This window comes from Lytechinus pictus, chromosome 8 (assembly GCF_037042905.1).
Source record: "Lytechinus pictus isolate F3 Inbred chromosome 8, Lp3.0, whole genome shotgun sequence".
In the NCBI taxonomy this organism is placed as follows: Eukaryota; Metazoa; Echinodermata; class Echinoidea; order Temnopleuroida; family Toxopneustidae; genus Lytechinus; species Lytechinus pictus.
The window spans coordinates 4,515,710-4,528,493 of NC_087252.1; the positions used below are offsets into that span (position 1 = coordinate 4,515,710).

Consider the following 12,784-nt stretch of genomic DNA (forward strand, 5'->3'; position numbering starts at 1 on the left):
TTATAGATTTTATGTTGCTTTTGTAGCTTTATTTTACAAATTTCCAATTTTGGCAGTTACAAAACAGACACACTCCACATCACAATACTTTTTTTATTAAACAGGTATGTACGATTGAGGCCAAAAGTTTACATACACCCATGGAATTCAGTGAAATTTGTTGGCTTGCCAAACATCGTAAAATGTACTAGATCTTCAGAAATATAAATACTACCATGACGAATTTGGTATCAAATTATAGTGTATTAAGCTCTTTAACATGATTGGGATGCCGTTGGGATTAAAGTACATTTCAGGTGGAATTTTCTTTGAAGAAAAAAAATGTAATATTCGTGCAAAAAAGTATTCTATTGTTTGTTATTATATTTTCGAACATCGTTTCATAGAAATATATAAATGTCAAATCTATGATTTATACTCCATTTTCTATCATGATATGTCACCACAGAACAAAAAAAGTCTAATCTGAAATGTTTGTGTTGAGAACTAGCAAAAATATGAAATGATTTTGTCAAGTTTTTAATTTGTCTAAAATATGAAGATTTTTTGGGGAAAATGACACCTAAATATTTTTCAGCTCCTGATGACAAAGCAATGTGATGAAGGGGCATGATATACTCATTTGTTTGATATCAAATTCGTCATGATAGCACAAATATTTTTTATAAGATATAGTAAATTTATGACGTTTGGCAAGTGTCAACTCTTCTTTGACTTTCCTGGGTGTATGTAAACTACTGGCCTTAAAGGGGAATCCAACCCAAATAAAAACTTATTTTTATAAGAAAAAGAAAAATCAGACAAGTTGATAGGTGAAAGTTTGAACAATATTGGACAAACAACAAGAAAGTTATGAATTTTTAAAAGTTGTAAATATTGGTAATCACTATACCCATGGAGACTTCAAATTGGCCGCATATGGGATGTCATAGTGATGTAAGGCAAGGACTACTCTTCCATGTACTCCAATACATATTATGGCTAAAATGTCATTTTTCCCAAAAGTTTTATTTCAAATTACATTTTTCTTTCATGAGGATATAAAACAATATACTACCTGGGTTATATTTAGATTACTGCCCCAGGGGAATTGGTACTTAGGAGAAAACCACAAATCCCTGATAATAAAGTACATGGCCTATGGGAAAGTTGTCCTTGCCCTTGTCATAATTTACTTACCCAGTTGCCAATTTTAAATCTACATACTATTAATGATCTCAATTTTAAAGCAGCTATAACTTTCTTATTGCTTGTCCGATTTCTTTCAAACTTTCACCATTCTGTTCAATTTATTTTTTTCCTTCCCAACACAACATTTTATGGCCAAGGCTGGATTCCCCTTTAACTGTATTATGCTGTATGCTAACAAACACTAAAGAGCAAAAAATTAAAGGACAAGTGCACCCGAAAAAAGTTGATTCAAATAAAAAGAGAAAAATCCAACAAGCATAACACTGAAAATTTCATCAAAATCTGATGGAAAATAAGAAAGTTATGACGTTTTTAAGTCTTGCTTAATTTCACATAATAGTTATATGCACATCCCCGTCGGTATGCAAATGAGGGAACTGGTGACATCACTCACTCACTTTTTCTTTTCTATTTCATTATATGAAATATTCTAATTTTCTCCTCATTGTCCTGTGAAAAAAAGTTTTATTTTTGCCTGAACATGTGGAATTACCATTGTTTAACATTATATGGTTCAGTCAAGTTGGTCCTTAATGTCTTGAAATAATGTATAAATCAAACAATAAAAAACAAAAGAAATAGTGAGTGAGGGGCATCATCGAATCTCACATTTGCATGTAACTAAATTGTGCATTTACTATTTTTTTTGAAAAATAAGCGAAAGTTTTAAATGTCATAACTTTCTTATTTTACATCCAATTTTGATGAAATTTTCAGCATTATGCTTGTCTGATTTTTCTCTATTTATTCAAATCAACATTTTTCTGGGGTGGACTTCATCTTTAAAATTAAAAATAGGGGGTATGGGAATATATGCCAATGTATTCTTGATATGCCTATTGGGATAGAGGGCCCAAGCTATGACAGATAATGCATTTATACTAAAGACACTTGCTAGAGAAAGAGTTCTAAATCAGTTTTGTTGAAAGTGCAACATTTGCTATCAGTAATATGTACGGTTCCTTTATGCAACATGCATAGCGAGCAAAGCATACAACATAATGGCATGGTATAAGGGGCCCCCTGGCAAGCTTTTGAATGAGGCCTTTTAATTGGCCCTAAAACTGCTATAATTTAAGTAAACAACATACATAAAGTCTACAAATTCAACACAATTAATGAAAAAATATATATATTTTATTCATTTTTGTTTTCAAATCCGCTTTCCATGCACACAACATGGCACGTGCATTTCTTATTAAGAAACCTGCATGCGAAAGCAATGACCTAGCTTGTGTCCTTAAATTGGAAAAAACACAAGAAGCGAAATAATCCCTTTACAGAAACTATGATAGTGTACATGTAAGGATCTATCAAAAAATACGATTCTTGAACAAACATAAGGGAATGACCTTCAATTGAAGAGAGCTGCAGTTGCATTGTCAGACAGTCCCAGATCTTCAATAACAAGAGCTTCATGTTGTTTTGGTGAAGGACATTTCATTATTTTTTCTTTAGCTCGCTTTTATTGAATAAGGTAAAAAAAAAAAAGATTCTTGAACAAATGACCGAATGTTCTTCTGTCACATATGGTAGCAGATTGCCGTCGACCTTCAGTAATGAGAGCTCCATGCTGCTTTGGTGAGTGACCTTTCATGATTTTCACTTTTTCATTCTATGATGTCGAAAAATATAATTCTTGATTTAAAAAAAATCATGGAATAACCTTCTATCAACGCCAGTTACAGTTACATATACAGACTTTGTATGAAGAGAGCTCCATGTTCTGGTGAGTGGTGTACCCAGTATTCATCCGGTATCATTGAGTGTGAGGACAGAAGCAAGTGCCTTGGCATAAGCTGAAATGGAGAACGAAAGTAATAAAAAATTTGATTACATGAGAACTAAAATAGAATCGTAACTACTTACTTTTCTTTTTAAATTGCAGATTTCAAATAATATCTACCTAAAAATAGTGAACCAATGACAATAGTTACATTTATATAGTGCTTCATACATAATGTTTTTAATGCTTAACATTGCAATTATTCAATTCCATTCAATTTATTCAAATTCCTTTCAATAAAAACACAAGATACAATATCAGAGAAATACATAATTGGTAACAAAGCAATTAAATATACATTAATACAAAATGAAATTTGGGAGAATGTAAAAGACCGAAACAGCTTGACGAGGCAGACCCCGAGTGCCATCATGGCAATACATACATTGGCATGATGAAACAAAACAAAAGAAATAAAAGACTGGATCAAATTGATACTGAATCAACCATATTTATAACTGTCATACCTTTAGGATTCTTATAGAAGATGCAGTTATTAGCACACGTCTCTGGATTGGCATCCCATACAGATGGTCCGCAGGCACACAGGGGCGGAGGAGTGATGCCTAATAACTTGATACGCTCTTTCATCATTGCTCGCAGTGCATGGATAAACCTGTAAATTATTCACACAAAGTCAATTTTAAAAGTAAATTCTACATGTGGCAACAACACAAGAGTTAGAAAAGAAACCCAAAATGACCACCCAAGAAAGTATTTACCCAATGAGTCCATGATTCTACTCTCGGAGAGATGAAAATATTGTACAATGCCTACTTAGCTTGCTGTACACAAGCAAATGGGAGGCTGAATGTCAAACATTCGTACCATTGCACGGCTTTAGGAGGTGACGTCACAATACGATTTAATTCATTGCGCTCAATACGCGTATAGCCTGCTGGCTAAATGCGCAATGCTTCCCAAGGTCATGTGCGCTTGTGGGATTTTGCTTTTAGCTTTCAATGTTTTTGCTCCCTTTTCATAGATTACTGCTGGGAAAAACTCTTGTTTTTAAAAAATATTTTTGCTAAATTCCGAGGCGTTGTACAACACAAATAGGGAATATTCATATTCGTGCAATGGTGCGAGATTTCGCATTCGGTGAAAGAGACGCTCTATTCAACTCTGCTAGCGCCTCGTTGAATCTTTCTTTCTTGAATCTTTCTTTCACCTCATGCGAAACCTTGCATCATCGCACTCATGCCTATTTGCTATTTGTATACTATCATGGCATTTTGTGCCAGATAGACCTGTCATAATCTAAGCCAAATTGATACACAGTCCCAAACATGCTTAAGTGTGTTGGCTTTTTAGCATAGATTCCACTATTTCACAGAAGTTTAGTTTGATAAACTTGGGGAGACCTACAATGATATCGTAACAATTAACCTTCAGTTCACTACAGAATTATTGAGGTATAAAACTAGTATTCATGGTCACAATTTACGCAGTTCAATGGATCCTCTGCTTTTACAGATCCCATCCTTCAAAATGAAAGTAACGCGAGGTGATCGAGCAGTTGCTTGTGCAGCCCCTAAGCTCTGGAATAGCTTACCCCTGGAAGTTAGGGAAGCACCATTCGTAAACAACTTTAAATAAAAGCTCAAAACACATCTATCTAATCAATAACAAGCTTTTTAGGAGTCCTAAATAGCACAGTAGAATATATACTTTATGGAATAGTTTCTGCGCTCTATAAATTTATATATCATTATTATTATTTAAAAAAAATGATTGCTTACTGCAACTACTTTAGTTTAGATTAATTCCAAAGTCCTGTACAATAATCCTGCTTTTGATGCCATCCAAGAATATTTACATGACTTTTTAATTTCTTCTTCAGTTGGTTTATAAACATATCTACATGTAGATGTTGGTTGAAAGTTATAGCTGATATAAAATTGTTCATTTTGAGTCTGCAATATGATGAAACAGCAGTAGGTGACAGCGCCGTTACCAATGTTATCATGCTGTCATGAACATAAATTCCCCATGAAAACTGAAGCTTGACAGTCTACTCAATCTCAACCGCTACAACCATACCTCTTTGTTTCTTTATTCTTTTGTCTGAGTCTAGTCTGTATCCTGTGAATTTCTTCAGTTTCTTCTGCTTCTCTCTGTTTCCTATCGTAGTCTGTCTCTCTCATGATGTCAGGTGGGTGACTCATCAGATGTGATTGGTGCTCTACCTCATGTCTCTCCTGCTCCTTGGCTTTCTTCAACCTGCAAAATAAAATTCAAAAGTTGTATTGCCACACGTGCCTATAATCATGCCTATAATCCAAGCTAGATGGTGGGGGGAGGGGTAGTCTGCTGTGCAAACCCTTCACTCGAGTAAAGGGTCTGAATTGCAGCCTACTCATGCGTTGTGTACTGAAGGCCCTCCTGAATTGAAACAGCAAGTTTTGTATGTGCTAGTCTTTGTGTGGAGACACACTCGTTGATCAAAGTTTCAATCAGGGTCTGGGCCTGCAGACTAGTGGGGGGGGGGTCAGATGCAGGAAAATTTGATGCAGGATTTTAAATCAGCATCAGAAATATACTACGAGGGCGACTTTGCCCTCATGACAGCCAAAATTGCCCTAAAATTCTCATAATGGAATGCTTAAGGCAAACATCTTTCCTTAAGTCCCCCAAGATTAGTCACAAACTATATAGACCTTATGCCCATGACGTCATATTCTCAGTGTCGTCCCTTAGAGGATATAGGAATATGTGTAAATGGAGTTATCAGTGATGCAGCAGCAGCAAATCACCAATGCATGCAGGGAAATTGCATCAGCTTCTGAGATGGCAGCGTGATGTGAATGCATAAGGTCTATATTCAAGATTAAATGTTTCCTCAATAACCCAGAAGCAACATACCAGGATCATGCAAATCAGGGCTCCGTCTTACAAAGAGTTACGATTAATCCGATCAACCTCAACTATATGGAAATCTATCTACATGTATGTCACATATTTGTCTACTGTACAGGAAATTGCAAAATGTCCTTTGAAAACAAAGAGAAGCACACTGAATTTTTAAGAAAATGATGGATGTATGAAAATATGTCATATCTAGAATATATTATGAACATGCATTTAAGATGTTGACTTTGCTGGCTTTCCCTAGTTGTGATTGATTGGATCAATTGCAACTCTTTGTAAGACAGGACCCTGTTTTACTACAAACTGCCTGAAATTAGGCTCGATTATGTTAACACACAATGTGCACTGAACAATGAACAATATCAAGCCAGAATAGGACTGGGAGTGTTTCATGAAACAAAGTCAGTGATTTCCAGCGAAAAACTAGCTCTGAACCAATCAGATGCATTGATTTCAGTAGCTTATAACTATTTGTTTCATGAAATGCTCCCCTGAAATCAGGCAAAAGCCTTGAAGACTGGCATCACTATACTTACTCCTGCATCTTCTTGTGATGTGTTTTTTTTCTCATGTTCTCTCTGACTTGTTCTCTTTCTATGTCCATGTAGAGTCTCCTGTACATTGAGAACTGCATACCATGCTGCCATAAAGAAAAGAGAAAAGTAAAGTTAGTTCACCAAAATAAGGATACAAACCCTCTCGTAATCTTCGTTCAATCACTGACACATGCAGACTTTACATTCCCTTGTCAAAACTCTCCTCTGACGAAAAGTTTTGCTGTAGCAGCTGCCAAGACTTGGAATGCCATCCCTCTTCCAATAAGAAATGCTTCCAGTATTCTTAGCTTCAAATCTTCCCTTAAGACATACCTTTTTCCTCAATAATTAATTTCCCTTTTTATCTTGAATATTGTGGTTAGTATTGCAAATGTTAAATTATTTTCATACATTGTACGCGCTATGGTACTTTTTGTTTTTAGCGCCTCTAAATATCCATTATTATTATTATTATTATTAAAATATATTTCAGTTCAAGGAAATTATCAATCAACTTTTGGTCGAAAATCAAACCACAATTATGAGTACAGTACATTATAAATATGGTAGAGTAGTTAGAGTCTGCATGTATTCTTGGGACCACAAAAATTTGTACGTTGGACTCCAGGGTTGGGCTCAATTACAAAGTAAATGATCAATAACGTAATTAATTAAATTTTTAGAGTAATTGTTATTGTATTTGAAATTTTGAAAGGGAAAGTAATTGTAATTGAAAAAAAAATGTAGTTGACTTCAATTAATGTCAATTACTTTCAATTACATTAAATTACTTTACAATAAAATTACTTAATGTATGATTTAATCTAATGACCTTTTTTCATGTTAACTGCTTCAGCATCAAAGAGTGTAATAAGCAGAATACGCGCTCTTTAACAGAAACCATCTTGTCAGTCTCTCTGTAACTTAGAATTATATTGAAATAGGTGGTGCTAGTACATACAGAATACAAACTGATTTCATGTACATGTATGACTTTTATAGAAAGTAATTCTAATTATAATTGACAATTGAAAAAAAATTAATTTTATTGAAAATTAATTGTAATTAAACATTTCTTCAATTACGTAATTGCAATTGTAATTGAAAAAAGTAATTGAGCTCAACCCTGTTGGACTCGGTGAAATGCAACAAACAACTGTTTTGCACGTTATAGTCTGAAAACATGCTTCTTGTGGAAGGTCTAAAGCGGCATCATGTCAAAAAAGAGGGGACGGGTCATCATGTGCCCCTTTGCCCCCTGGACTGGATCCGTGCCTGTTTAAGAAAACCGAATAAGTGAAAACCTTGCGCACTGCAGTGCTAATGGTTTAGCAATGACCCCCCATCGCAGTAACATGTAACCCTCACCTGTCTTCTAAGCTCTTCAGCTACCACACCTGGGTTGACCTCTGGCACATGACCCTTGACCCCATCAGCCATTATGACATGACCTTTGACATCTCCACCACCATTGTAATGGCTGTAAGGTATATCTTCCTGTGGATCAACTCTGAGGTTTGTCGAGTCAGTCTCAGGGTGAAGACCCTGAAGGTCACCCATGTCTTCTTGGTCCCCGTGTCCATGGTAATGACCTTCGACCCTTGAACTTTGCTGAGGTGACCTCTGAAGTCTGGGGGCAAAGGTCACATGCTTGGACTTTGCAACCTCTCCTGCTTCTCTGATCTGGTGGTGTGGGTCACTCCCACTGCTCTCATCATAGAGTCCTTCTTCTATGGCGTCATGGACAAGTCTTTTATCGCTCTCAGTGGTTGCAGTCGTCTCAAGGTCAGCGACCCAAGATGTAGAATCCGTTGGATTGCCATCAGCTTCCTTCAAATAGGATGTTTCCCATATACCACCTGGAACAGTATGATGATCAATCTGCAATATAATGAAAGCCAAAAAGAAGAAAATTGAGAAATGGGATACAACTGACTTTCTCACGTGAACTGTATTAGTAAAAGATTGAACACCAAGAACTGATTCTCTATTTCATTAAAAAATGTAACTTTACCAGCACAAACTATGTGAAGAATTGCCATTGACAAAAATCTTATTTCAAGCAATACCTACATGTACATGGCTTTTCTAAAAGGTCGACTTTGTACATGCAATTCTTGTTACCTTTGCAAACACCCGAGGACCGTATTACAAATGTTTTCAGCACTAACTGAATTGTCAGATCTGACAATTTCAGAGATATCCTTTGACTGACTGAGAATCACTGGTCATCTACTGTTAACAAGTATGGTAGCAAGTCAGAGAATGGCAGCTTGTCTATATTGACAACTTTCACTGCACTGCCAAGGGCTCTGTCATCCACAATAATCAATGGAATCAATAAGGAAATCAGGTGGGTGTTTCAAAAAGCTGTTTGTAAGTTAAGAGCGACTCTAAGAACGACTGGAGATCCTTTCTTTTGGCGATCCTTTCTTCTGGTACGCACCATTGGCGATTGTTTAGCGAGTAAGAAAGGATCACCTGTCGTTCTTAAAGTTGCTCTTAACTTACGAACAGCTTTATGAAACGGCCCCCTGCTCCATGATCAATTGTTTTTTCTTATGTTACGGGGCCCGTTTAATAAAGCTGTTTTGTAAGAGCGACTTTAAAAAGGACTGGCAAACCTTTGCTAAACCATAGCCAATTAACATTTACCACAAGAAAGGATCACTAGTCGTTCCTAAGTTACAAACAGCTTAATGAAACACCGACCTGGTTTGAATGCATGTGGAAATATAGAGTATGCGAGTATTGACCACTTCTATTGAATCAAAATATTCTTCATACTGTACTTGTCATACCTTAACAATAATAGCGCATATCACTGCCAAATGCGTCCCTTTTGAAGGAAACAGTATGAGCATTTTTTACCTTAGGCTTGATTGCCAGCTGTTTGGCAGCCAAATCACGCTTAGCCTTCTGCACCAGTCTCCTTGTCATTCCAGCCTGTTCTCTGACCTGCTGCCCAACAGCCAGTCCCCTATCACCTTGTCCATCACTCCCCCAGGCCTCTGGGGTCGGCTTGGGAGCATCCCGACCTATGGCATGGGGCTCGCTATTCTGGTAGATACAAGTGTCTTTGCGATGAGAGAGAATGTTGGCCGAGGGTGTAGTGCGGTGGACGACTCGACCTTGCAAATTCACCTTAGTGAGAGGAATATGAAAGATAGGGAAACAATTTTCAATTCAATTTCGTTTACATATCCACAATCCAACATGTACATGTACTGCATATCACATCTTTTTTTAGTCATCATTCAGTTGTACATGAGACTTTTAATTTAATAAATATCAATTATCATTCAATCAATATCATTACCATCTTAAGCAATGATTCCTAATTTCAAAAAGTAAATGACCAAATCCACTTTTTCTTTACTCCTCAAATCATCAAGGTAAGCTTTACTGAAAGTGATCTGGTAAAACTTTATTACCGCCAAGGGTAACGGGTTATAGGAGAAAATAAAAATGGCAAATTCCTGCCATCATTTTTGTATACCTTGTATGGTTTCTTCAAACTTTCACCGCTCTGTTTTTATTATTTTTGCCTTAAAATTATAAGTTAATCAACTCAATTTATTGCCAAGGTTGGATTCTGTTCTAAGATGGCAAATACAGAAGGATCCTAAATTAAAAAAACCAAAAACAAAACACTTACCGCTTGAAAAGACTCTTGGAGTTGTTTCTGTTTCTTAATCCGTTGCAGTTCCCTGACCCTTGACCTTACTTCCTGTCTGAATTTTGCAAGCTTCGCTTCTTTCTCTGCTTGTAGCAAATGCAGACGTTCTTCCTCATATTGGGCTGACACCTACCAGGGGACACAAAATGTACAAAATAAAAAAGATGAAAAAAAAAATTCAAATGGTCACGAGATTAGGATGTGCAGGTAGCAATCAAAGGAAAAAAATGGACATGACATTTTCTCCCAAACAGAAAAGTGAGCACAAGCGTGGAGTGCAAGCATAATATTATTCTATAGGTCTAAAGTTAAGTAACCTGAAAGTTCAATTTTCAATTCATTTTTTTCTTCAAAATTTGCGATATTCAACTTCTTCCTTTTATTCACTCATTCACTATTTCTTATTTTTCTTTTCTGCTCATCATTCTGACTTCCTCCACTTTTATCTCTTTTTGGTGCCAAAAATAGGGGATCCCACAACTTCAGCCTCCTGGATCTTCTTTATGTTTAACTACATAATTATCACAAATATCATTTTGAGAGAAAAATGCAGATACTACAAAATTGCAAATTTCATAACAAAATGTTCTCATCTCATGGAACATTGTCTAAATAGATGTCAGAAATTATCCTGCCAAAACCTTTTATTTACCTACTTCTGTGAATTCTCATTTGAATGACATAGTATTCATTTATTACTTTGTTTTTCCTGTTTTTAATTTTACATGTTCATATATGATCAAGATAATTAGATATGTATTTTTTGTTCAATTATTTACCAATTCATTAATTCGTATCTGTCTAGGCCTAGATCTATTTATTTAATTTCATGATTTTCTAGCCCCCGGCCTCTTTTGCTCAGTTGGTCTCCTTCTGCTTACAACTACCGGGTATCTCTCCACTGTCTCTATCTTACACTCTCTTCCAAAAAGCTTAACTTCCTTCCCAAGTTCTTTCTTTTAAAATTTTTGACTTTTTGGTAATTTTTCTAACAAAATAATCATTGATGATTTACTTGCGTAAATTTCCATTTAAAGTCTTTAGTCAAACAAAAACAGTTGAAGTGGAAAATTTAATTTACAGAAATAGTCTTGGTCTACTCCGATGTAAATCTAGAATGACTAAACTTAAGAAGGTTCTAACAGTTAGATCTCTGACTAGATCTAACGTTAGATCTAGATCGAGATTATGTACTATGGTCTATTTAGGCCTAGCCTAGTCTCTCCATACACAAATAAAAAACATAAAAGAAAAGAAAAAAATGAAAATAAAAGAAACAAACAACCAGGGTGACCAGACGTCCCGTATTTTGCTCCTGTGTCCCGGCGTCCCGACAAACCCTTCCTGGGACACATATTTGTCCCATATTTCAGAATATTGAACAAATTATAATTAATACATACATGTATAGAAAAGTGAAGAATTTTCATCAAATAACCAACAGTTGACGAAGCAGAGATGACAATAAAATCGATAACTGTTAATTTTTGCAAGTTCTGCGGTGATTTTTTTGTTACCCAATACATTACAAACGAACTGGCCTCCTGCCTGTGTGTGGCTGGCTACTATAGCTAGGCATGTAAGAACGGAGCAGATTCTCAATGGTGCGAAAAATCTCACATGATAAACAGTTTTTCCACCAAAATAATCACAAAATCGGCAGGAATTTTTATAATTATATTATGGATTCTCAGATTACTGATTTGGTGATGTAATCGGAGGAGAAAGTTATTGAGTTGTTGCAGCTTTCGTTTTGAGTCTTGTTGTGATCGGTGCGAACTTGTAATGGGATGAGAGATGCCTGTGTGTGATGCTGTGAAGTTTGAAAATGTTTTATTTTGAATTTTATTCATTTCTAAAACATTTTTAGTTTTTTAAGATTTTTTTTTTGAAAATACATTTTTTTTTAATATCATTATCGATTTTTGTTAAGATTGGATTTTTTTGTTTGCTTAAAGTTTGAACTTTTCCTCTCTCTTTTCTATCCTTATTCCTGCTTGACTTTTTTTGTTCCATATATCTTTATTTCAAATCTTTCCTGTCTTTCTCTCTCTGTTCATTTTACTTCTTTCCTTCATCTATTTATTTCCCTTTTTATTTCCTTCATTCTTTCTTTCCTTAAACTTGTCTTTGCTTTCTTCTCCACCTTCCTCTCCCTTTTCTTTTTGTTCTTTCTCTCCTTCCATTATTTTCTTTCTTTTTTTCATTCTCTTATCCCTTCATTCTTTCCTCCCTCTCTTTAATTTATCCTTTCTTTCTTTATTTTTTCCTTCCAATTCTTTTCCCTTATTCTTTCCTTCCTCCCTTCCTCTTTCTTTCAAAGAATAGAGGAAACATTTTCTTTCCTTCATTCTTTAATTTTTTCTTCCTCTTGTTTTCTTACTTTCTTTTTTCCTATCCTTTATTTTTTTTCTTTGAACTTCACACATTAATTCCCAGTCTTTCTTTTTCTTTCTTTATTCATTTCAAAGAATGACGGAAACCCTTTTTTTTCTTTCATTCTTTTCTTATTCTAACTTTCTTTCTTTTTTTTTTCTTGTTTCCTTCATTTTCATTGTCATTTTCCCCTTCATTTTTTCTTCTTTTCCTCTCAATTAATCTCTTTTCTTTTCTTTCTCTCCTTCATTCTTTCAATTTCATTCACACTTTCTTCCTTTTCTTTATATTTTTTGTGCAAGTCTAACACTGTGGTCTGTGTAGCCTTATTTGTTGATTTTTATT

The 12,784-nt window shown here is 35.3% G+C and overlaps 1 protein-coding gene across 1 annotated transcript in view; it reads right to left on the reverse strand.

Moving 5' to 3' along the window:
- The window catches only part of LOC129266445 (uncharacterized), a 13,784-nt gene continuing 1,000 nt past the window's right edge, over positions 1-12,784 (reverse strand). The window contains exons 2-8 of the mRNA XM_064103406.1: positions 10,043-10,192; positions 9,256-9,528; positions 7,753-8,265; positions 6,385-6,488; positions 5,021-5,200; positions 3,445-3,593; positions 1-2,990 (exon numbers count right to left, since the gene is read on the reverse strand). Of these exons, the coding sequence (XP_063959476.1) occupies positions 2,941-2,990; positions 3,445-3,593; positions 5,021-5,200; positions 6,385-6,488; positions 7,753-8,265; positions 9,256-9,528; positions 10,043-10,192 (1,419 nt within the window). The 3' untranslated portion in view covers positions 1-2,940. The remainder of the gene's footprint in view (positions 2,991-3,444; positions 3,594-5,020; positions 5,201-6,384; positions 6,489-7,752; positions 8,266-9,255; positions 9,529-10,042; positions 10,193-12,784) is intronic.